The sequence below is a fragment of the Zonotrichia leucophrys genome, chromosome 1A (genome assembly GCF_028769735.1).
Source record: "Zonotrichia leucophrys gambelii isolate GWCS_2022_RI chromosome 1A, RI_Zleu_2.0, whole genome shotgun sequence".
NCBI lineage: Eukaryota > Metazoa > Chordata > Aves > Passeriformes > Passerellidae > Zonotrichia > Zonotrichia leucophrys.
In genome coordinates, this window is record NC_088170.1 from 36,072,523 (window position 1) to 36,093,430 (window position 20,908).

At 47.0% G+C, this 20,908-nt stretch overlaps 5 protein-coding genes across 5 annotated transcripts; 1 reads left to right on the forward strand and 4 right to left on the reverse strand.

The window, feature by feature from the left end:
* Positions 1–191: 191 nt before the first annotated feature.
* Positions 192–19,887, reverse strand: LOC135458459 (uncharacterized). Its single transcript, XM_064733629.1, has 6 exons — positions 19,460–19,887; positions 18,790–18,996; positions 17,784–18,028; positions 17,094–17,347; positions 16,685–16,829; positions 192–712 (listed from the first exon to the last, which is right to left on the reverse strand). The coding sequence occupies exons 1-6, from the start codon at positions 19,864–19,866 to the stop codon at positions 288–290; spliced, it is 1,683 nt and encodes a 560-aa protein (XP_064589699.1). The 5' UTR covers positions 19,867–19,887; the 3' UTR covers positions 192–287.
* LOC135442430 (histone H4) lies at positions 2,239–2,631 on the reverse strand. Its single transcript, XM_064702217.1, has one exon. The coding sequence runs from the start codon at positions 2,608–2,610 to the stop codon at positions 2,299–2,301; it is 312 nt and encodes a 103-aa protein (XP_064558287.1). The 5' UTR covers positions 2,611–2,631; the 3' UTR covers positions 2,239–2,298.
* On the reverse strand, positions 10,141–10,887 carry LOC135442399 (histone H1.03-like). Its single transcript, XM_064702179.1, has one exon. The coding sequence runs from the start codon at positions 10,880–10,882 to the stop codon at positions 10,202–10,204; it is 681 nt and encodes a 226-aa protein (XP_064558249.1). The 5' UTR covers positions 10,883–10,887; the 3' UTR covers positions 10,141–10,201.
* On the forward strand, positions 17,110–17,475 carry LOC135442435 (histone H4). Its single transcript, XM_064702222.1, has one exon. It carries the CDS (start codon positions 17,133–17,135, stop codon positions 17,442–17,444), a length of 312 nt encoding a protein of 103 aa, XP_064558292.1. The 5' UTR covers positions 17,110–17,132; the 3' UTR covers positions 17,445–17,475.
* On the reverse strand, positions 17,911–18,644 carry LOC135442417 (histone H2A type 2-C). Its single transcript, XM_064702205.1, has one exon. The coding sequence runs from the start codon at positions 18,599–18,601 to the stop codon at positions 18,212–18,214; it is 390 nt and encodes a 129-aa protein (XP_064558275.1). The 5' UTR covers positions 18,602–18,644; the 3' UTR covers positions 17,911–18,211.
* Positions 19,888–20,908: the final 1,021 nt, after the last annotated feature.

Sequence of the window (20,908 nt, forward strand, 5' to 3'; positions counted from 1 at the left end):
TGTCAGGCCCTTCCACCCGCCCTTTTCTCTTTAAAGCTGTGTCACATCCCTCACTCACATGGATGTAAACTCGTCCATCCTGCCTGAGACTCCCTCATCACCCTCCTTTATCTCCTATTTCTCACCCTTCCATAACTATTATTCTTAAAGCACTTGTTGCTATGCGGTTTTGCAAAGTATCGCAGGTGACTTTCAACGGAATTTTTAGGCAGCGCTACAGCTCTTTTATTGTGCATGTAGTGGCTCTTAAAAGAGCCTTTGGGTCTGCGTGGGTTACGGCAGGGAGCTCAGGCGCGCTCTCCGCGGATGCGGCGGGCCAGCTGGATGTCCTTGGGCATGATGGTGACGCGCTTGGCGTGGATGGCGCACAGGTTGGTGTCCTCGAAGAGCCCCACCAGGTAGGCCTCGCTGGCCTCCTGCAGCGCCATGACGGCCGAGCTCTGGAAGCGCAGGTCGGTCTTGAAGTCCTGCGCGATCTCGCGCACCAGGCGCTGGAAGGGCAGCTTGCGGATCAGCAGCTCCGTGGACTTCTGGTAGCGCCGGATCTCGCGCAGCGCCACCGTGCCGGGCCGGTAGCGGTGCGGCTTCTTGACGCCGCCCGTGGCCGGCGCGCTCTTGCGGGCAGCCTTGGTGGCCAGCTGCTTGCGGGGCGCCTTGCCGCCCGTCGACTTCCGCGCCGTCTGCTTCGTGCGCGCCATCGCTACCGGGAGTCAAATCCTCTGAGTCAGAGAGAGAGAAATGAATGGTGCAGCGCTTCCAAGGCCAATATTTATAGCCCGGTCCCGTCTGTGATTGGTCGCAAGAGGAGCGTTCCCATTGGCTGTCGTGCGATCCCAGCCCGGCGCTGAAGCTCGGCCGGAGCGTCCCGGCCCCGCTCCTTCCTCAACGCGCTCGGTGGCGGGCCAGGGGCGGGCCGTGAATGTCACACACTGTGCTAGTAGCCCTGCTGATTCTCCTGCTCTGCATCTCTGCGGATCCCCCTAACAGATGGGAAACAGCGGAGAGGCCAAAATTCTGCACGTTACTTGCACTTTATATTTTCTTTCTTTGTGTCTTTGTTTTGGTTTGCTATTTTTAATGATGGGCTGGTTACAAAAGAAGGAAAATGTTCTTTCAGTGTGGTATAGAGCTCCTTACGTGAATAGGCACGTTATTCCCTAAGACGCAAAGCACAGATAGCCCGGTACCTGGAAACTGAGGCACGCAAAGCAATCCAGTAGCACACGTTTGTAGCTATGACAGGTAACAATCTGCAAATGGAGGTGATTTTTAAGCTACTATTCTCACGTTTTTCATGTTTTAATTTCACTAGGAAATTCTGAAGGAAAAGCTTTACATATCATCGGACAACACCGTGATGATGAAAATACTTAAGCAATTGACTTTTTTTCTTTTTCCTGAAATTAATTGAAAGAGAAGATGGTATTGGTCTCCCACTTAATTTTCCGCTCATCATGAGGCTGTGAGAAAACCAGACTAGACCACAAATCTATATTGATGTCATTGTTTGCAGGTGGTGCAGAATAATTTTTGAAGGTTTCATATGAAGTTAAAATGTTTTTGTTTTCTTTTCCTTTTGGTCAGGAAGTGCAACCAAAATATATTTGGGATTCTTTTTTGTGCTTTTTAAATGTTGTGTTAATGAAAATATCAACACCAAGCTTCTTATGATACATTAAAAATATTTCTAGGTTCATAATTTGCTTTTATTGTCCAGTCCCATCCCTTCCGTCTCTCCTCCCAATCCCGCCCCAAATGATCACTAGCAAACAGTATTAGATTTACTCGTTTATTTTATAAGCAAATGCATCAGAGACAAGGAAATAAAGGGGGTAGGGGGAGGGAGGGGAATAGAAATATCAGAAAGAAAACATTCACTCCAGGGCAACTTTCCGATTCTTCCGTAGTTGAAACATTAATTCAAATAATTAATACTTAGTCTAATACAAGATTTAAAAAAAATAAGACATGGAATAACTTGACATAATTGTTTAAATCGGTGGACATTGCAAAAATACACATTCAAATTTAAGAGTATTTGAAGCGATTTTTACAAGAGAATTTGGAACTCAAAAGAACCGCCTCGTACAACCCCCTGTTAAGAGCAAACAGACACATTGCAGAGCCCTCATAAGCATTAGTAGCCTGGCGCTAACAGCTTTGGAAAGATTTAAAAATAGTATCATTTTCGTAAGCTCTTGCAACATTGTAACACAGCTCTTTTCAAGGAGTAGGTGGGTGGCTCTTAAAAGAGCCTTTGGGGTTTTTGTGCCGGTGGTCCGGCAGGACGGTGAGGTTTTAGCCGCCGAAGCCGTAGAGAGTGCGACCCTGGCGCTTGAGGGCGTAGACCACGTCCATGGCCGTGACCGTCTTCCTCTTGGCGTGCTCCGTGTAGGTGACGGCGTCGCGGATGACGTTCTCCAGGAAGACCTTGAGCACGCCGCGCGTCTCCTCGTAGATGAGCCCCGAGATGCGCTTGACGCCGCCGCGCCGAGCCAAGCGGCGGATGGCCGGCTTGGTGATGCCCTGGATGTTGTCGCGCAGCACCTTGCGGTGACGCTTGGCGCCGCCCTTGCCGAGCCCCTTGCCGCCCTTGCCTCGGCCAGACATGATGAGCGCTGCGCTGCTGCTGCCGACGATGTCGGTATACGGTTGCACTGTCCGCTCCGCGGCTTTTATGGGGTTTGGTCCGACCTGGTTGAAGACTGCAGCGTAGGGGGCGGGGCTTGCTTTCCGCTCCCGCCACCTCCCCGCTTTCTCAGCGGCGCGGCCCGCGAGCAGAAAATTTCGGGATTTGTGTGAATTTCCCTTCCCCGAGGCACAATGGGTTCGGTGTTTCTGTCGCATTTCGGTGCGTTTCTTATGTTTCAGGTGGCAAGGACAGCGTGTCTGGTTTTTCATGATGATTCATGTATTTTTTAAAGCTTTGATGTGTCGTGATAGCTCAGGAGAAAAAGCTCATTCATTCATAGAAAGTTACCCCACTTATCGATTCACTTTAATTATGCTCCAATTTGTTATTTTCATAGAGTCATGTCTTACGTATTTCGGTTTCACCTGCTTGTATGGATTCTCCTGAGCGGCTTCTCTGTTTATATAGTTCATCTTTTTTTCAATGGATAATCTTGCAGCAAATTCTGTCCAATCGTGTTCCTGAAAAATTCTTCCCGTCCTTGGTTTTTTTCACATCTTCATTTCCCGCCATCTCTGAATGTTATCTCAAGGTGAATTTACCACGAGAGGTATGCTAACCGAGATTTTACAGGTTTAAGTTTAATATTTTAAGGTAAAAGTATTTTTTTCGACAAATATTTTTACAGTATTTTCCAGTGTGGTAGTGTCATAAACAGGAGCATGTCTATTTTGAGAGCAATTGAAAATCAAATATTGAAAAGAAGGGTGGTTTTGCATTTTTCGGGTATTTATTAATTCTGGGTTTGGTCTCTTTAGTGGAGGAATATGTTCTGAGATTTTGCTGTTGAAATCAAGCTGTATTTAGCAAAAGTTAGTCCGTAAATCATTTTCGACCTGAAAATTTTCTGGAAGGCTAAAAGAAGTTTCCTGCATTGGGTGTTTGCTGCCCTCTCATGGATGTTTTTTGATTGCTTGATAGTGGTTTTTTTTCTTACTGGCTGGGCAGCTTTATGTAATGTGTGCTTTCATGAGGATCCAATGATTGAACGATCATCAATCCATCTTCCCACAGACCACAGACAGAGAAGTTGCACCCGTTAGCAGAGAAATCACTGTTCAGTGGCACCTCCTGCTCTGAGAAATTAAAATAATGGGATCTGTCACACGTTCATGCACCATCTTTCCAGCACAGGCCCAAAGGAAACCCAAATGGGGCAAGGCAAATATCAAAACTCTGAAAGAGACATCCTGAAATATCAAACCTTTGACAAAGGCTCTGTTCCACAAGGAACTTATCAGTATTCTCACCTGGGCTGTGGAGATACTTCTGGAATGCTGGGGGAATGCCACCGCTCAGGTCATGGTGGTGCCTTTCCCAAGGTTGGTTTGTTCCTTTCAGGGAGGAAATTTCAGGGACAATGCCTGGACTGCTGAGGGAGATCAGACTGTCAGGAGAAACTGGGCACTCTGGAGTCAGCCCTTCTCTCATTTCCAGGAGATTTTGGGAGTAAGGTGTGTCCTGCACAGGTAAGGATACGCTTGGTGTCTGCTTGCAGCAGGTTTTTCACTCTCTGAGTCCCCTGGGTGTCACCAACAGGGCAGTTTAGCACTACCTGCTGCAGAACTCCCTGAACCACTCTGGTCTGAAAATCCAGACCTTCAGGCCATTCAAGCAGACATCAGGGACTCTGATTCCATCGCAGCTCCTCACTAGGAACTCTTTCCACTTGCAGATGCCTGCCATGAGGCTATCACAAAATCCTGGGCAAATCACATAGCTAAGCAGCTTGTGATAAGTTGTCCAATTCTGTAAAGCTGAGCTTTTCTTTCTCTTTCATTTTCTTTTTCTTTTTTTTCCTTTTTTTTTTTCTTTCCAATGGAATAAAATGAATGTACAGCCTCATAATGTAAATCCTGCTCCATAATGAGCTGCTTCTGCCCAAGGATCTGTGACTACCTATAACATTTTCCTCTGTCTCTTGCTGTCTGTTTGCTTTGCAAAAGGTCCCATTTGGAAAAGAACTTTTTTTAAAAATAAAGGATACATGCTTGTTCATAGATTAGTCTTTTAACTCATGACAGAAAGTCACAACTAATAAAAGGGAGCAAGTTTTGAGCTGAGTTCCTGCTCTTCTTCACTCAGAGCTGATTCTAATTTATACATCAAATATCATCTGTTCTGTGAAGTATCTTTAATAAAATTAAGCAGTAGCTTAGGATTCATTGAATTATTTCCTATGGAAGACACATTCAAAGATCATAAAACTGACCTCTGTGTGGCATCAAGAGTACAGAAACTTGACAGAAAACGAACACTCTTGCATTCCAGCTGGTCCTCACATATTAGAGGGGCTGGGTGCAGCTGTCCTTAATTTCTGATTCTTGAAAATTCAGCCCTGTAAGCCTGGTAGTGTCAAATAAGAAGCATGAGCACAGATTCACAAATAGTGCAGTTTCACAATTCAGCTCTGTAGATGTGGTTGCATTCAATAAGAATTGCTGCAATCACAGACTGGAGAACAGAGTAGTTTCCTGAAGAAACAGAACTACAAACTCAGAATTGCCAGGGTTAAATGCACTATGATAGAGCTTCAACAAGAACAATAATGTTGTGTTAACCCAGACAATACTATTATTACTATTACTATTACTATTACTATTACTATTATTGCTATTATTGCTATTATTATGTGATGAAGCTTACCAAGAAGGCCTGCCCACCTGGGAGGAGAGAGAGGAGAGCAGCCTGTGTCCTGGCTCCAAGGTCTTTTTGTCTTCCCCCCAAACAGGTTAAATTTCTACCCCCCTTATATAAAACATAATCTTATCCCACTCTCCCTCTTATGTGTAGCATGATCTAGGTCAAGAGCTGAGTGCTATAGTCACACATGTGGTAGCACATACCTTGTAAAAGTTATTAGCATATGCAGTAGCGTGCAATTTAACATATAAGTGACTTTATCGGGCTAAAGTTCCTTTTCTGGCCATGTGTCCTTCAAAGTTCAGATCATGACTTTGCTCCATTTTTGCTGTTCCTCAAAGGCAAAGTGTGACCATCCTATCTTCACCTCCAGCCCAGTCATTCTCTCTTGGCATCAAGAACACATCTCCCAATGTGCACAGGCAGCAGGAGGTGCAGTGCAGGCATGGGCAGTGAGCTACAGCCCTTGCCTTGGCCTTGGTTGTCATCCCACGCCTCTGTGCTGTTTGCAAGGACTTCTTTTACTAGATCAAATTTCAATGTTTGATGAAACCCATAATCCTGTCATTATTTCTTTTACATTTCAATCCTTCCACAGCTGCTTGCAGCCCAATACTGAAATTATTGAATAAAGAATCCTGCAGCCACTGAAGTTTTTTATGATGTATCAGCAGTTCATGCAGGACTGATGAACAAAACTCATGTGGGAATGGAAGTGCAAAGAGATCGACAAAACACTGTGTGCAAAATCAAAGTCAGAATGCAACATAACTCCAAATCTAGAAATAATTGTCCAAAATTCAGTATCGAGAGTGAATGGGGATCCCAGAAGGAGTCACACTGATGCCTTCACTAGGCTTTGACAACATGTTATGTAGAGGAGAGATCTAAAATTCCCACAGAAAAAAGTATTTGCTAAGCCTGTGTCCAGCAGAGCACTGGGTGCATTGTGATCTAGATGGAAAAAAATAAACTTGTGGTAGGAAAACTCTGCTGAGTAATCTCACTATGTCAAAGCTGTTTATGTTTAAAAGTGTTTCTGTGCCCAAATCCAAGCTGGTTCAGATCTGTACCGACAAGCAAGCAGCAGAGACCAGATCTGGTATAATGCTATTTATGTTGCTCTCTTCCAGACTCCACATCTGGCTGTCCCCAGCTTCCTCCCCAGACATTGTAGGTGTTTCACAACTGAAAACAGCTCCTTCCTTTTGAGACCCTGTAAACTTAGTCTTGAAATGTACATAACTTACATTTAACAAGTAATTAACTCAGGATAAGAGGAAGGACTTTTTCCCTTCTTTACTCAGCTGTCATGTTTTAACCCCAGCCAACAGCTCAGCGCCGTGCTGGTGCTCCCTCACTCATTCCCCACAACTTCACCTGCTGTGCATGAGCCTGTATGATTTGGAGCATCCCTGTGGTCAGTTGGGATCAGCTGTCCTGGCTGTGTCCCCCCCCCACCTCCCTGCGCACCCCAAGGCTCCTCATGGGTGAGGTGAGAAGCAGGAAAGGCCTTGGATCTGTGTAAGCACTGCTCAGCAATAACTAAAACATCCCTGCCTTATCAACACTGTTCCCAGAACAAATTTTAAACAACTTTGTGCCTGAGCTAACACAGTTTGCTTTTTATGGAACTCCAGCTTCTAATTTTCTCTACCGAACATAGAAGATTTCTTAATAAATTAGTAGAATAGTTTCACTGGCAATAAAACTGCACTTTTGATGTTTTTAAGAATAAAGCCCTTAAGGGAGACTTTTTTTTTGTTTTTCAAAAACATGATGAGGCCAGGCAGAATAAACACTTTCACCTGACAACAGCTGCCATTAAATATGTAGACATACACAAGAAGTACAGGAATAACATAACCCACTAAGAGAGAACGAACACATAGAGAAACATATGTTTGAAAATTACCTGGTTTTGTGGTAATCTGACAGGCCATTTGGCTTTGTGGTTATTAATGCTGATGAAAAGCTCTGCAGCCTCATCATAAAAAAGTGTTCATCAGTAGAAAATTATTTGTTATTCTTGGAGGGGGGTAACTTAAACAGAATCCTTGGCAGGATCCTATGTCTGTTTTGTTATATGTAGGCCTTTATCCAACTCAGTGGTTCATTTGGCACTATTGGAACATCACAGACTTTTGATATTGACATTTACTAAGCACATCTGTAAATTAAACAGCTGACCCTATGGAAGAGAAAATGTGGAAACCCAGGGCACTGGGAATATTTCTCTGTCTGCTCTGGGGTGCCCTGACCCCCAGGGCAGCACTGACTTTGACTCTCATTCATGGAGAAAGTTTCCTAGGCTTCAAGACAGACTAGAATCCACAAAAGTGTGAAATAGATTATAGAGAGTAGTGTAGGGGTATCACTGGTGAGAAATTGAGGTTTTGGGATTTTTACTGTGTTGTGGATGGAAGCAAGATGGATGGCACAGGGTGTTGTCCTGGGTTTCTCCTTCGTGCTTATTCTTCCATCTTCTTCATGGGTTTGGGTGGCATTTTGTGATTGGGCAGAAAAGTCCCCATTGCAGCTCTTTGGGATCAGTTATTGGGTTAAAGAGGAAAATAATCTAGGTGTCAGTTCTTAATTGGATAGTTTAGTCTTAAAATACCTTGTAACAAGAGATTGTTAGCCATTTTGTACCATCTAATGAAAAGCTGCTGAACTCAGCTTTTCAGCAAACAGAGGTGAAAATTGGTGAGCCTGTTTTACTGATAAGAAATAATAAACACTTGAGTCCAAACATGAACTACTGTCCAAGTGCCTTCAATGAAGACCCAGAGAAACCAACAGCTGGTACTGCCACAAGAAAACAAATCAAACCAGGTCATCCTTGTAATAAATTGCAATCCTGGACCCTTGGTTTTTGGCTTTATTTTCTTTTTTTTAACCTTTATTCTTAGTTTGGGGCAGTTTAATATTTAATCATAAAGTATATCCTTTTGGTTTTTGTTGAAGTTATGTCCAGACACTAGACAACAGCATGTAGCACATCTTAGAAAACACTGAGCAGAGCTCATGTATTTTCTTTCTTTTTTCAGTATCATAAAGTAATCTTAACATGTTTAATGAAAAAAATTGATGACCATATGTCAAAAAAATATGTCAGAAGAGTGACATGTGTTCCCCCTCTTCACTGCAATAATGAATCAGACAACTGAACCTCAGTCCAGTAGGTTAGCAAGAAATTTGAGCTATGACAGCAAAAGAGTAAGCCCTGAGTTTTTCTTAGGATATCAGCTTTTCTTATGTCCAGAATAAGAATCTGTTTAGGAATACGAATCTAATTCTTACTAGCTAGAGGAACCTGTTGAGGGTGGTGTGTGGTCCCGAGGGAGAGACAGTGATCAGACACCGTGTTAGTGACTTGGTAATTTAACATAAGTTGTTTCTGAGGGAGAATGAGTCTGGAGCAGTGCACAGCTCTCCCCCAGCCGAGCTCAGATGGCATCTGCAGGGCCTTTGGTGCCCAAGCCGAGGGGAAAGGTGGACGAGAAATTATTAATTTGGGTTACTGACTGATATGCCAGTGGTGCAACTGGTATAAACGTGACATTGCTCTTATCCCTGCAGGATGAGTTTTCCCAGGCCACTCTTGCTCTTTGCCACTGCACTCCCTTTTCCCAGTAAGTACCTGTGCTGTGCTGCCCAACTCAGCTTCACCAGTCTGACAGGAATTTTTGGTTTGATGGTAATTTTGCTCCTGTAATTGACAGTATAACCACTGGAGCTCACATAAACAAGTGCATTCCGTGTTCCTGCACACATACACCCCTTCTTGTTGTGTGGAGCAATTTCCCACAATATTTGAGTCATCTCCCAAGTGAAGGATCAGCTTTGCTCGATCTTTGTGCTCACTGACAAGGTAAATCCCCACCCGCAGGCTCTGATCACCTCACCCTCCCTGTAAGCCGCTGCCTCACAGAGCAGTCCCAGCGAAAGGAAGCGTGCACTGCATCCTTTAAACCGAGACGGGAGAATCGCCAGTGACCCCAGCTACAGGCTGTTATGAGTGCAGAAAATATCTAGTCTGTGTGGTCCGATTTGTGCAAAAATGAACACCTGGGAAGGAACTGAGCGCGGCAGCTCCAGTGAGTGGATTTTGAGCGCCGAAGCGGAGAACTGCGCCGAGACAGCTCGGAACCTTCAACTCCCCGATCCCCGAGGCCCTATGGCTCCCAAAGCAGGCACGGAACTGGACGGGAATGAAACAGGCCGAGGGCATGAGGGAGGCGGGAGAGGCGGTACAAACCTAGCAGGGAATGCGGGAGCCTCTCCAGCCGAGTGAGTGTAGGGAGAAAGGTGGAGCGCCTTTTTAACCCGAGAATTGCCGGGCGCTAGAAAGGCCCGAGAGCGATGGCCAATGCTTGCTGAGCGCGGGCTTTTCGAAAAGTGCCGGGCTCTGGAGGCGGCGCGAGCGGCGCTTCCCTGCGCGGCTCTGCCTGATGGGAATGAACTCGGGGAGCCGCAGCACCCTCATCCCGATCCCCATCCCCGGAGCACACCGAGCGGTGCTCTAGATACCCCGAGGAGCTCCGGTTAGCCCCGATTCCTGCACCGAACGGGGAGGTGTTCGCTCTGGGATAATTTATTCAAAAGAGCTGTGCCGCGGTGAGCTCCGCTGCGCTGCCGCTGGGCACCGGCAAAGAACGAGAGCGCAAGGAAGTTACCGGGTACACTTAAAAGCGACAGCAACGGGGGAAACAACAACAAAAAAGCTTTTAATTGCGCACAGATAACACGAAAAAACCTTTAAAAATTACTTAAGAGTTCCAGCTCTTTTTGTGAAAACTTGGGTGGCTCTTAAAAGAGCCGTTGGGTTTATCTGCAAGGCAGATGGGGTTTTTTCAGCACCATTTATTTTTTCTTAGGTGCTGCCTTCTTCGTCTTGGCTGCTTTCGGCTTGGCCGCCTTGGGCTTGGCTGCTTTGGGCTTCACCGCTTTCGCCTTAGCCGGGCTCTTGGCTGCTGCCGCCGCTTTTTTGGGCTTGGCAGCCTTTGTCGCCTTCTTGGGGCTCTTCGCTGCTTTCTTGGCTGCGGCGGCCGCCGGCTTCTTGGCTTTCTTGGGGCTCTTCTTCGCGGTCACCGGCTTCTTGGGCTTCTTAGCGGCGCTGGCGGGCTTCTTCGCCGCCGGCTTCTTGGGCTTGGCTGCGGCAGTTTTTTTCTTCGGGGCTTTTTCCTTGCCTTCTCCGGGTTTCTTGCTGAGGCGGAAGGAGCCGGAGGCGCCGGTGCCCTTGGTCTGCACCAGGACACCTTTGCTGACCAGGCTCTTGATGCCTAGTTTAATGCGGCTGTTACTTTTCTCCACATCGTAGCCGCCGGCGGCCAGCGCCTTCTTGAGCGCGGCGAGCGAGAGCCCCTTGCGCTCCTTGGAGGCGGACACGGCCTTGGTGATCAGCTCGGTGACGCTGGGCCCCGCGGGCTTGCGGGCCTTGGAGCCGCTCGCCGCCTTCTTCGGCTTCTTGGCGGCGGGGGCTTTGGCCGGGGCCGGGGCGGCGGCGGCGACGTCGGGCGCGGCGAGGGGAGCGGTCTCGGCCATGTCGGCTCGGGGCGATCCGGGCGAACAATGGAGGAACCGCCGCCGCCGCCCCTTTTATAGCAGCGCCGCGCGCGCTGATTGGTGCGCCGGCCCGCGCCCCGCCGCCCGCCGCCGCGCCCGCTGTGTTTCTTCGTGGCCCAAAAATGAGTTTTTCTTCATGAAATCTGCCGCCCTTGCGCCCCGTTTCCTGCCGGGAGGGAAGGGGGGAGTCTGTCCTACAGGTTAGTGGAGTTTCCCCCCAGAAGGAGAAGAAATGAGGGAAACGCGACCGCTGAAACTCAGCGGCGGGCAGCTGCAGAGACCTCGTCAGAGAGAAACCTTCCGTTTATATTATAAATTAAAAATTTACCGTGAGCTAAATGGGCACAAATAGCACAAAATCCTGTTCTTTAGAAGGTTCTCTACAGAGCAGAGAAAAAACAGAGTGGTTTGAGTGGCTGGTGTCAGAGAAAATAGACATTTAATCCGAGGAAGTAACACAGTTTGCCCCACGGTCCCAGGCGCTGATGCAGAGCCGGCTCCCGCGGCTGAGCCGCTTCCCTCCGAAATCACCGCGCTCGGTCTCTTCAGAGATCGCGGTCTCTCAGCCGGTGCCTTTGGGGAGATGTTCGTGCTTTGGCAGTGTGTGCGAAAGTCCATGTTCCTTTGCTTGTGCTTGGGCATTTCAGTGGAACAAAGCACCGACTGCGTGCACCCTCTGTACGCTGATGCTCCTGTCGCTGCATTTTCCATAAAACCTTAACGAAGCAACTTTCCTTTATTAAATTCAGAAATCGGGATAACTGCAATTACAGTTTATCTGCTTTTAGTGTTAACACAGACAGAGTAATAAGAGTATATTGTAAGAGTAATTATTCTTCTCTGCCTCACAATTAATTAAAATTGATTGAGAAACAGAATCTGGAGTATCCTGAATTTTGAATTGTACGGGGAGTTAAACCTGAAAACTCATCTTTTGAGGGTATGTTGAGTAGCCAGGAGACATAAAGCAAAACTGGTTTCTCGGTTTTAATGAAAGAATGTTGATTGTGTGAGCTTGTACCTTTGATAACACCATCTGGTGATTCACCACTTCTTTACTTTCGGAAGAAAGGAACCCACACCTTAGCAAGAGGATTCCTGCCCTGGGAAGTGGGCAGGAATATGGGCAGCTCCGTATTACAAACGATGGATGGATTCTCTTTTTTCTTTTTTTTTTTCCTTAGTTTTCAGTGCAATGTCGCTTTCTTTCAAACACCAACCAGTTAACACTCTGCCGGCAGCAGTATTGTTTTCTGTACCCTCCATATCCGGGGCTATCAGCAGCTCCTAAAACCCTGCGAGCAGCTACATTCAGAGCTGAAAGGAGGTGCGAAAGGATGAATGAAATGTCGGCAAAACCTGGAGTCCCCGCTGTTTGAGAGTGTGAAAATAAAGAAACACAGCGATTTCAGTAATTTGAGAAACGTCATGTTCTTTTCTTATTATCCATGTTTAATTGAAAAATCTAAACTGATGCAATCAGAGGAAACACTGGATTTATTCTAGTAATTTGAAATACCCTTTTTTCCCTGCTTGAAGGTAAATGTTTAAAAACTACAGCTTACTGAGGTGTCCCTTAGTAAACCTATAAAACAAAGGTAAATGCACGTGTTGGATGGTAATAACAAGCATAACAAAACCGCGGTGTGACCCTGCAGAATGTTGCATTCTTTCTTGATTAATCACAGAAATGGGAAAATAAATTTAATGCCCACTTAATCTGATACCATTTCCTATAGTGGGGGAGGATTAAGGCCTTCTGTGACACTACTGAGCACTACCAGAATGCTGAGAATATTTTTTTTAAAAAAACTAGTAATAGTAACCCCATAGCCAAGAACAATTCAAAACCTCTCAGAGACACTAGTGCTAAGATCTGGAGTTCTTTAGTCCCTTGATATTTGTATATAAATGGTCATTTGTGTCAAGATAGTCACATTTATTGGCAGCTTCTGTCCACTTTCTGGGCTTGTACAGGAACTGTTGTAATCTTGAACAACCCCTGAAAGACTGTGTAATCGTTTTATTTCTTCCTACTTCATTGTGGCAGAAAGGAATTCTGAAATTCCTGGAAATATAAACAGAACAATTAGCATTTTTCATTATTTTCATTGTCATGATTGTGTATTGATTTACTTAGAAACTGGAAAGTGTTTCAAGCTGTGATTCTACTCTCTCAAGCTCATCTTTCCTTGATGTGAGATATCACTGAGCCTTGGAGATAACCCCGACCCACCGTGAGAGACCAAGAAATGACAGAGTGGATGCTCATGGGAAATGAAACATTGCAAACTCCTACTCAGTGCAGACCAAAACAAAGGTGAGCATAATGCAGGAAGTGCAGACCTGAATGTTGATGCAAGCCAGAGATCACTTGCCTGCCTTTTTTCTTCAGCTATGTTTTGCTTTTGGATATTCAAGCATAATACCTTAGAATCATCCAAGTGTTTCTATTGTAATCCAGTAAGTGGGTTTTAATTTCTCAGCCACTGTAGACTAAAATTTATTTTTTCAGCCCCTGAAAAAATAAAAAAAAAAAAGCCCAAAAAAGGGAACATGCGCTCAACACAGCAAGTTGGTGCACTTGCATGTGTTAAATTCATGTGTAAACCAGGGAGGCTTCCCAAGGCTTTGATGCTCCATCATTTCATCACATTGAAGTTGTGTTTGGGTATCATCACTCCATTCACCATCCCCATATTTTTAAAATCAGCAAACATCAATAGAAACATCACAATAATTTAGTAAAATATTGTTGCTTTCTTTCCAGGAAATAAACATGTTTATAAATTAGCACAAGTCTGTACAGAGATTCTGCTCAGAATTTTTTTAGAAGGTTAATAGAGGGGAAAAGAAAAAAAAAAGAACCATTGTCAAGTGGGTTCATGTTGTGCATCAAAATCCTACACATGCTGTAAATTAATTATACTTTATGCATATTGCTTACAAAAATTGGACATCTACCCCTGCCCCTGTTTCAAAGACAAACAGGGTAGGTAGTAAGAAATTATTGGTTTTCTGTTCTTTAATGCCAAATTCAAAGCTGATGCCTAGCATGGGTGTTCTAATGTAAAATAAACAATGAATCCTTGCTATTCCTGCTTAAATAAGTGAAAGGCTGCCATTATTTTCCTCTGTGCCCACGGACATTTATTTTTCCGAATGACTAGTGAAGTGAAAATGTCCTATAACAAAAGTAGATTTAGTATTTTCATGGCCCCTTTCCTCATTAAACAGCACCCAAATTCTTCACCAAGTGTTGTGGCTTCCACGATGGTGGCTCCTGGCTTGGTTGTTTAGTAATCTTATTTTATATATCTAATAATTTCTGGGTATAGGCCAAGGCCTAAGGTGAGATATGCACTTCAGAATGTTAAAAAAGCCTGTATTCCACATTTGAAAGACACATAAATTTTATTTCGTTTTTTTTCCCCCTCATGCCATAGAACATACCTCATTTTCAGGAAATGAAACAATTCTTAAATCACAGAAATGAAAATTCGCACTATTCAAACACAGATGGAAATTGTATCACTGTCTTTCAATCTTTGTCCACTAATACCATTGACAGGACAGAAATCCTCTTTGTCAACATGCAGAAACACAAATGGACTGTAATTTTTTTTTCCTTCTTAAGTGGAACACAAGGAGTTTCTGACACAGCATAAGACCTAAATCTGCTGCTGGAGCTGGCAAAAAAAAGGAATTTTTTTTGGATTGTGAGAAGGGATATTTTATGTTCAGTCAACAGTATAGATGTGGTAATAAGCATGGAATACAAAGAGCCACTTTCAGGTCAGATTCTTCCCAAAGCTGAGGGAAGAATGCTGTGACCTACAGTGGTTTTCTGGGAAGGATGTTGGAGTTTTCCAGAATTGTAGTGGATGGAGGTGAGTGAGGCCTTCTTGTCACAACCAGTGAACAGGAATTGCACTTTGGAAACTCCAGGTATGGCACAAGCAGATAAAGGTTTTATACAGTGTAGTGAGTCAAGTCAAGGATGTTTCCAAAATTTCTAAACTGTGTGGATTTTTTTTCTTTTCCCTCATAGGGCAAAATCAGTTCATGGAGTTCCCCAGCTCCATTGATGCCAGGTAACTGAATTCCTGTTACTGTGTAGCAGGCCAGACTCTGGGGGTTACTTTAGACCACTCCACGTCTTTCTGCATTTAATGGAATGTCTGCCTGCCTGCTTCAGAACTTATTGAATCATTGCTGTAGTTTTAACAAAGTACATCTTTTATTGTAACATTATAACATATTTTTTCCCTTTCAGTTGCTATTAAACTAACTTATAATATAAATTGTTTCTTCTAAAGAAAAGATACTTAATTCCTCCTTCTTTTTTGATGTTTCTTCTATCTTAATACTGCTGCTTTAAAATCTCTTTACTGAGTATTTACAAAAGAGGGAGATTTATTTTTAACCTAATGGTGTAAATTGCAGATGAATGGAGCAAAGCTTCCAAGAGAACTTCAATCTGGTCTTTGGCCCTTGGAATTTCGAGTAAACAACCAAAATTCAAGGAAAAGTGTGTCCCTGCTGTTTGCAGTTGTGTGAAGGTTTTGACTCTTGCATATAAAAGGAGATAATCGGATGGATTCTTCAGCATGCATTGTAGTAGATAAAAGAAGGGAGTATAACCAGATGGCTCATAAGTGAGTGAAAATATTATTCAAAAAAGTGCTAAATAAAAATACAGTGATTGAGAAATCTTGGTTTCCAAAGCTCTGCATATCTGTAAACATCTGGAGGCATATAAAGCCCATTTAGGGCAGCCATTTCACAGCGACTTCTCCTGTTTCCTGTGGCTGGAAGTCATTTTGAGATTCAGCTCACAGCTGACGTGCTCACATTCAGTGCTGGTACTCGCTAGTGAAATATAAAGAAGTCAATTTGTGTGTTTGTAACATACAAATCAAAATATCTTCCACATAAAATAATAGTTCCCTGTTGATTTTGTGAAAGAAGATAACAAAAAAAGCCAAAAACAAATCAAGCAGAAAACCAAACACCACCACATTCCTCAAAAAACATAACTCTCCCAAAAAAATACTTTTAGAAAAACTTAAATGGGAGAAATAAATTAAGAAAAACTGTCGGAGATTCTTTCAAAATTTTTATGATTAATTAACACAATACTTGCCATGGTTAGCCAGTGCTTTTTACATTATTAAGCTATTCATTATTTCCTAGTATTTATATATATATATATATATATTATCATAAAGTGGTGCTTAAAAGGGTTCCATAGTACATGTAGGCCCAAAACACATCTCTAAAAAAGGAGAAAGACTGATGAAGGGGACAAATACTTCCCTGGCACTTATTTTCACTATAAGTACTTGTTTAAATTTCTGTATAAAGTACTGTCACATAAGTTCCTAGTATACAGTACACAGCACAAGAACAACAAGAGAATAAGAGGATTTAGTGCTACTCATTAAAGGAAATAAAAGAAAATTAAACTATAAGTTCTGCACCCATGCTTGGAAAAAATTAGCACACCCAAAAGGTAGATTATTTATACCCAAATTTGACAGGTAAAAAATAAAATATGTTGCCTGTAGGTAAAACAACACAGTAAGGTAGAAAATATGTGTGATAAATCTGAAAGAGCAACAACAATAGGAAGAAAAAAAAATGTTTCTGTTATGTCATGGGGTAGAAAAAGTGATGTGGCAAAGTTAGAAAGAAATTACATGCTGTGCAGCAGGAGAGAAGAGACCCAAGTTCGGGAAAAAGGCTCCCAACGCGTTTCGTTTTTTGGGAGCCCGGCACCGGGAGAGCGCAGCGCCCACACACGCTGAGGCATCGCGGGGGCGGCCGGGCCGGCGGAGCCCCGGAGCCGGAGCTCAGGGACTGCAGCCATCCCGGGAACCTGAGGCGGAACAGGGCGAGCCCGGACCGACAGCACCGAGGGGACCTGCGGGAAAATACAGAGACGGCTCAGAGGCCACCACTGTCTGGAGGGGACGAGGCCGGGAAAAGTGGCGCGGGGAACCGATGGGGCTCGGAGCTGCCAGCGAGACCGGGCAAGGGGTGAGCGGGAGGCGGGGAAAGCAGCCGGGCCCGGGGCGGAGCCGAAGGGGCAGTGCCTCAGCCCGGCCCCACCCGCCGGGCCCGCCCCTGCTCCCAACCAGGTCGGACCAAACCCCATAAAGCCGCGGCGCGGACAGCGCTGGCTCACAGCGGCAGTGTCGGAACCTGCAGCAGCGAGCGTGTGACCATGTCTGGCCGGGGCAAGGGCGGTAAGGGGCTCGGCAAGGGCGGCGCCAAGCGCCATCGCAAGGTGCTGCGCGACAACATCCAGGGCATCACCAAGCCGGCCATCCGCCGCCTGGCTCGGCGCGGCGGTGTCAAGCGCATCTCGGGTCTCATCTACGAGGAGACGCGCGGCGTGCTCAAGGTCTTCCTGGAGAACGTCATTCGCGACGCCGTCACCTACACGGAGCACGCCAAGAGGAAGACGGTCACGGCCATGGACGTGGTCTACGCCCTCAAGCGCCAGGGTCGTACCCTCTACGGCTTTGGCGGCTAAAGCCTCGCTTTCTTTCCCGATCACCGCCGCATAATCACAAAGGCTCTTTTAAGAGCCACCCACCTATTCCTGAAAAAGAGCTGTATCGCTATATTTTTACATTCGTTTGTTAGTGTATTTGCTTTTGCTTCATTCTCCTTGACAAAGCATTTGCCTTCCCTCCCGTTTCTGTCCCGCTTCGGTAAGTCGGGCGGGCTGCTGTTCCTCAATGGCCTTTTGGGAAGGAAAAACACACAAAGCCCACAAGACTTCCCTGACCTCTCTAAGCCTAAGTTCTGCACAGCAATGCACCGCACCATTCTTTTCCAAGGCAGCAGGAGAACCAGCTACAGCGCCCACAGTAGGGAGCCTCTGGAGGAGCCTCTTTGCTCTTCCGCCCGCGGGAGCCCCGGGCCGTGGCCAGGGCGGCTTTGGCGCCCGCGCCCTTTCCAAAAGCGCGCGCGGGACGCGATTGGCTCCGGCACATCCCGCGCTCCCTCCGCCGCCATCGGCCCGGGACAGCGGCTCCCTGCGCGCCGGGAACAGAGCGATCCCACCCATCCCGTACCAACAATGAACACGCAGCCCGCCAGAACCGGCCCGGGCTAAATACAGCGAACACACGCCAAACCACACACACACACACCGGCACAAACACAGCCGCCCTGTTTTTCCCTTCCCCCCGCACCTAGGCTGCAGAATTTCAAGCTCTTTCTCGAGACTGTGGGTGGCTCTGAAAAGAGCCTTTGGGGTTCGCTTCTGGGCTCCACACGCTTCCGCCGACCGCTTTACTTGCTCTTGGCTTTGTGACTTTCCGTCTTCTTGGGCAGCAGCACGGCCTGGATGTTGGGCAGCACGCCGCCCTGCGCGATCGTCACCTTGCCCAGCAGCTTGTTGAGCTCCTCGTCGTTGCGGATGGCGAGCTGCAGGTGGCGGGGGATGATGCGCGTCTTCTTGTTGTCGCGGGCCGCGTTGCCCGCCAGCTCCAGGATCTCGGCCGTCAGGTACTCCAGCACGGCCGCCAGGTACACCGGCGCGCCCGCGCCCACGCGCTCCGCGTAGTTGCCCTTGCGCAGCAGCCGGTGCACGCGGCCCACGGGGAACTGCAGCCCGGCCCGCGACGAGCGCGACTTGGCCTTGGCCCGCGCCTTGCCGCCCTGCTTCCCGCGACCCGACATCTTGCCGCGCTCCTCTCTCGCTCCGCACACAAACTTCCGCACAGACGAACACACAGAGGCGCCGACACCGCCGCTTTCAGCCCTCCGCCTTTATATCCCCTCCCTGCGCGCCACCGCCGCCTCCTGATAGGCCGAGCCCTCCTTTCGGAGCACGCGCTGCCCAATGGCGCAGCGAATTTCACGCTGACCAATCGCGACGCCCGCAGCGCCCAAAGGCTCCGCCCGCGCCCTCCGTCCGGCCATTGACGAGCCGCGGAGGGCGGGCCTCGGCTCGCGGCCCCTCCCACGGGAACGGCCGCTCCCTCCCGGACCGGCGGGGCCGCGCTGCCCCGTCCCGCGCCGGGATCACTCTCTGCCCTGGCTGGGCTTGCCTTCTTCCGAAGCCCGGGGCTGCACTGTGCGGATTGGAGGTGCCGGGCGAGGACAGAAAGAGTAAAAGACAAGACAGTGGGGCGGTGTCCGTGAGGGGGAATAGGGGGACTCAGGGGCCACGTACGCTATGAAGACAGTGAATTTCCCTTTGTTCCACGATGGGTTTTTTCCCCGCGGTTTCAGACGATTTTAATACCGTTTCGATCCTTCTTTCGAGCTGATAAAACCTCATACACTTCCCGCAGCTGAAAATAAGTCTCCTCATTATCCCAAAATTTAAATATATAAAGCGCAAGGCAACACTATCTCTCTTCACCTTATGACTTGTATACATCATTGTATAAAGTGCATATAGTGAATATACGAGCACAATACAAACCTTTGTGTTAACAGCTCCTTTTATTGTCTTTGTGGTGGCTCTTAAAAGAGCCTTTGTGTTGATTTAGACACTTTAAAAGCAGGTGGTAAACTTCTGACAAGGCTTACGCGCGCTCTCCGCGGATGCGGCGGGCCAGCTGGATGTCCTTGGGCATGATGGTGACGCGCTTGGCGTGGATGGCGCACAGGTTGGTGTCCTCGAAGAGCCCCACCAGGTAGGCCTCGCTGGCCTCCTGCAGCGCCATGACGGCCGAGCTCTGGAAGCGCAGGTCGGTCTTGAAGTCCTGCGCGATCTCGCGCACCAGGCGCTGGAAGGGCAGCTTGCGGATCAGCAGCTCCGTGGACTTCTGGTAGCGCCGGATCTCGCGCAGCGCCACCGTGCCGGGCCGGTAGCGGTGCGGCTTCTTGACGCCGCCCGTGGCCGGCGCGCTCTTGCGGGCAGCCTTGGTGGCCAGCTGCTTGCGGGGCGCCTTGCCGCCCGTCGACTTCCGCGCCGTCTGCTTCGTGCGCGCCATAGCTCAACCCTGCAAGCAATCAAGCGCGAGCCTGCAGCAGCAATGAGCAACTCCCAGTGTTCGCGGAGTATTTATAGAACTGGCGCCTTCTCTGATAGGCAGATGAGTGAATGCTGCATTTGATTGGTTAATTCAAATTTTAAAATTCCCGCCCTTAGCCGATACCGCCTCTCTTTTACAAGCTCTATTCCTACGGAATATTTCGTGTTCATGTAAATAGCCATAATGTGTACTATTTCTGTTTGCGAAATTTTTAAGATTTGGTGTTGTTATTAAGTGACTAAATTTAACTTGAATATTAAACCAAGCTTTAAATTTTTTTACCTTATCCTATTTTATAATTGCATCTTGCCTACTACGTCACTTTATCATCCTTTAAGTGTGAATGTTTCCCTTCTATTTTCGTGGATATATTTTTGCAGAGTTGACAAGGACAAAAATTCCCTTGAAATTATTTGTTGCTTTATTTAAACCTTAAACTGTCCCAGGATTATGCAAAATAAAGTGGGTGAAATTGGTAGATGTAAATGTCTACTTGAAAATCAAAATTTATAACGATATTAAAGCATGTCTTTTAGCCCAAGAATGAAAAAAAGTAAGAGCTTTCCATTCTTACTGGTAATACGTAAACTCTAATAAGCAGTTATGAAACAAGAAGGCATGGCTAGAAATCAGGCCTTGTAAAGGAAACTTTCCATTCTTTTTAAGTTTAGAGCCCCTGTTTAAAAAAGATCCTGCTAAATATGTAGGAGGGCATTGCTCCCTTGTCAGTGCGTGCATGTCGCCTGGGTCCCCCTATTCCCCCTCACGGACACCGCCCCACTGTCTTGTCTTTTACTCTTTCTGTCCTCGCCCGGCACCTCCAATCCGCACAGTGCAGCCCCGGGCTTCAGAAGAAGCCAAGCCCAGCCAGGGCAGAGAGCGATCCCGGCGCGGGACGGGGCAGCGCGGCCCCGCCGGTCCGGGCGGGGGCGGCCGTTCCCGTGGGAGGGGCCGCGAGCCGAGGCCCGCCCTCCGCGGCTCGTCATTGGCCGGGCGGAGG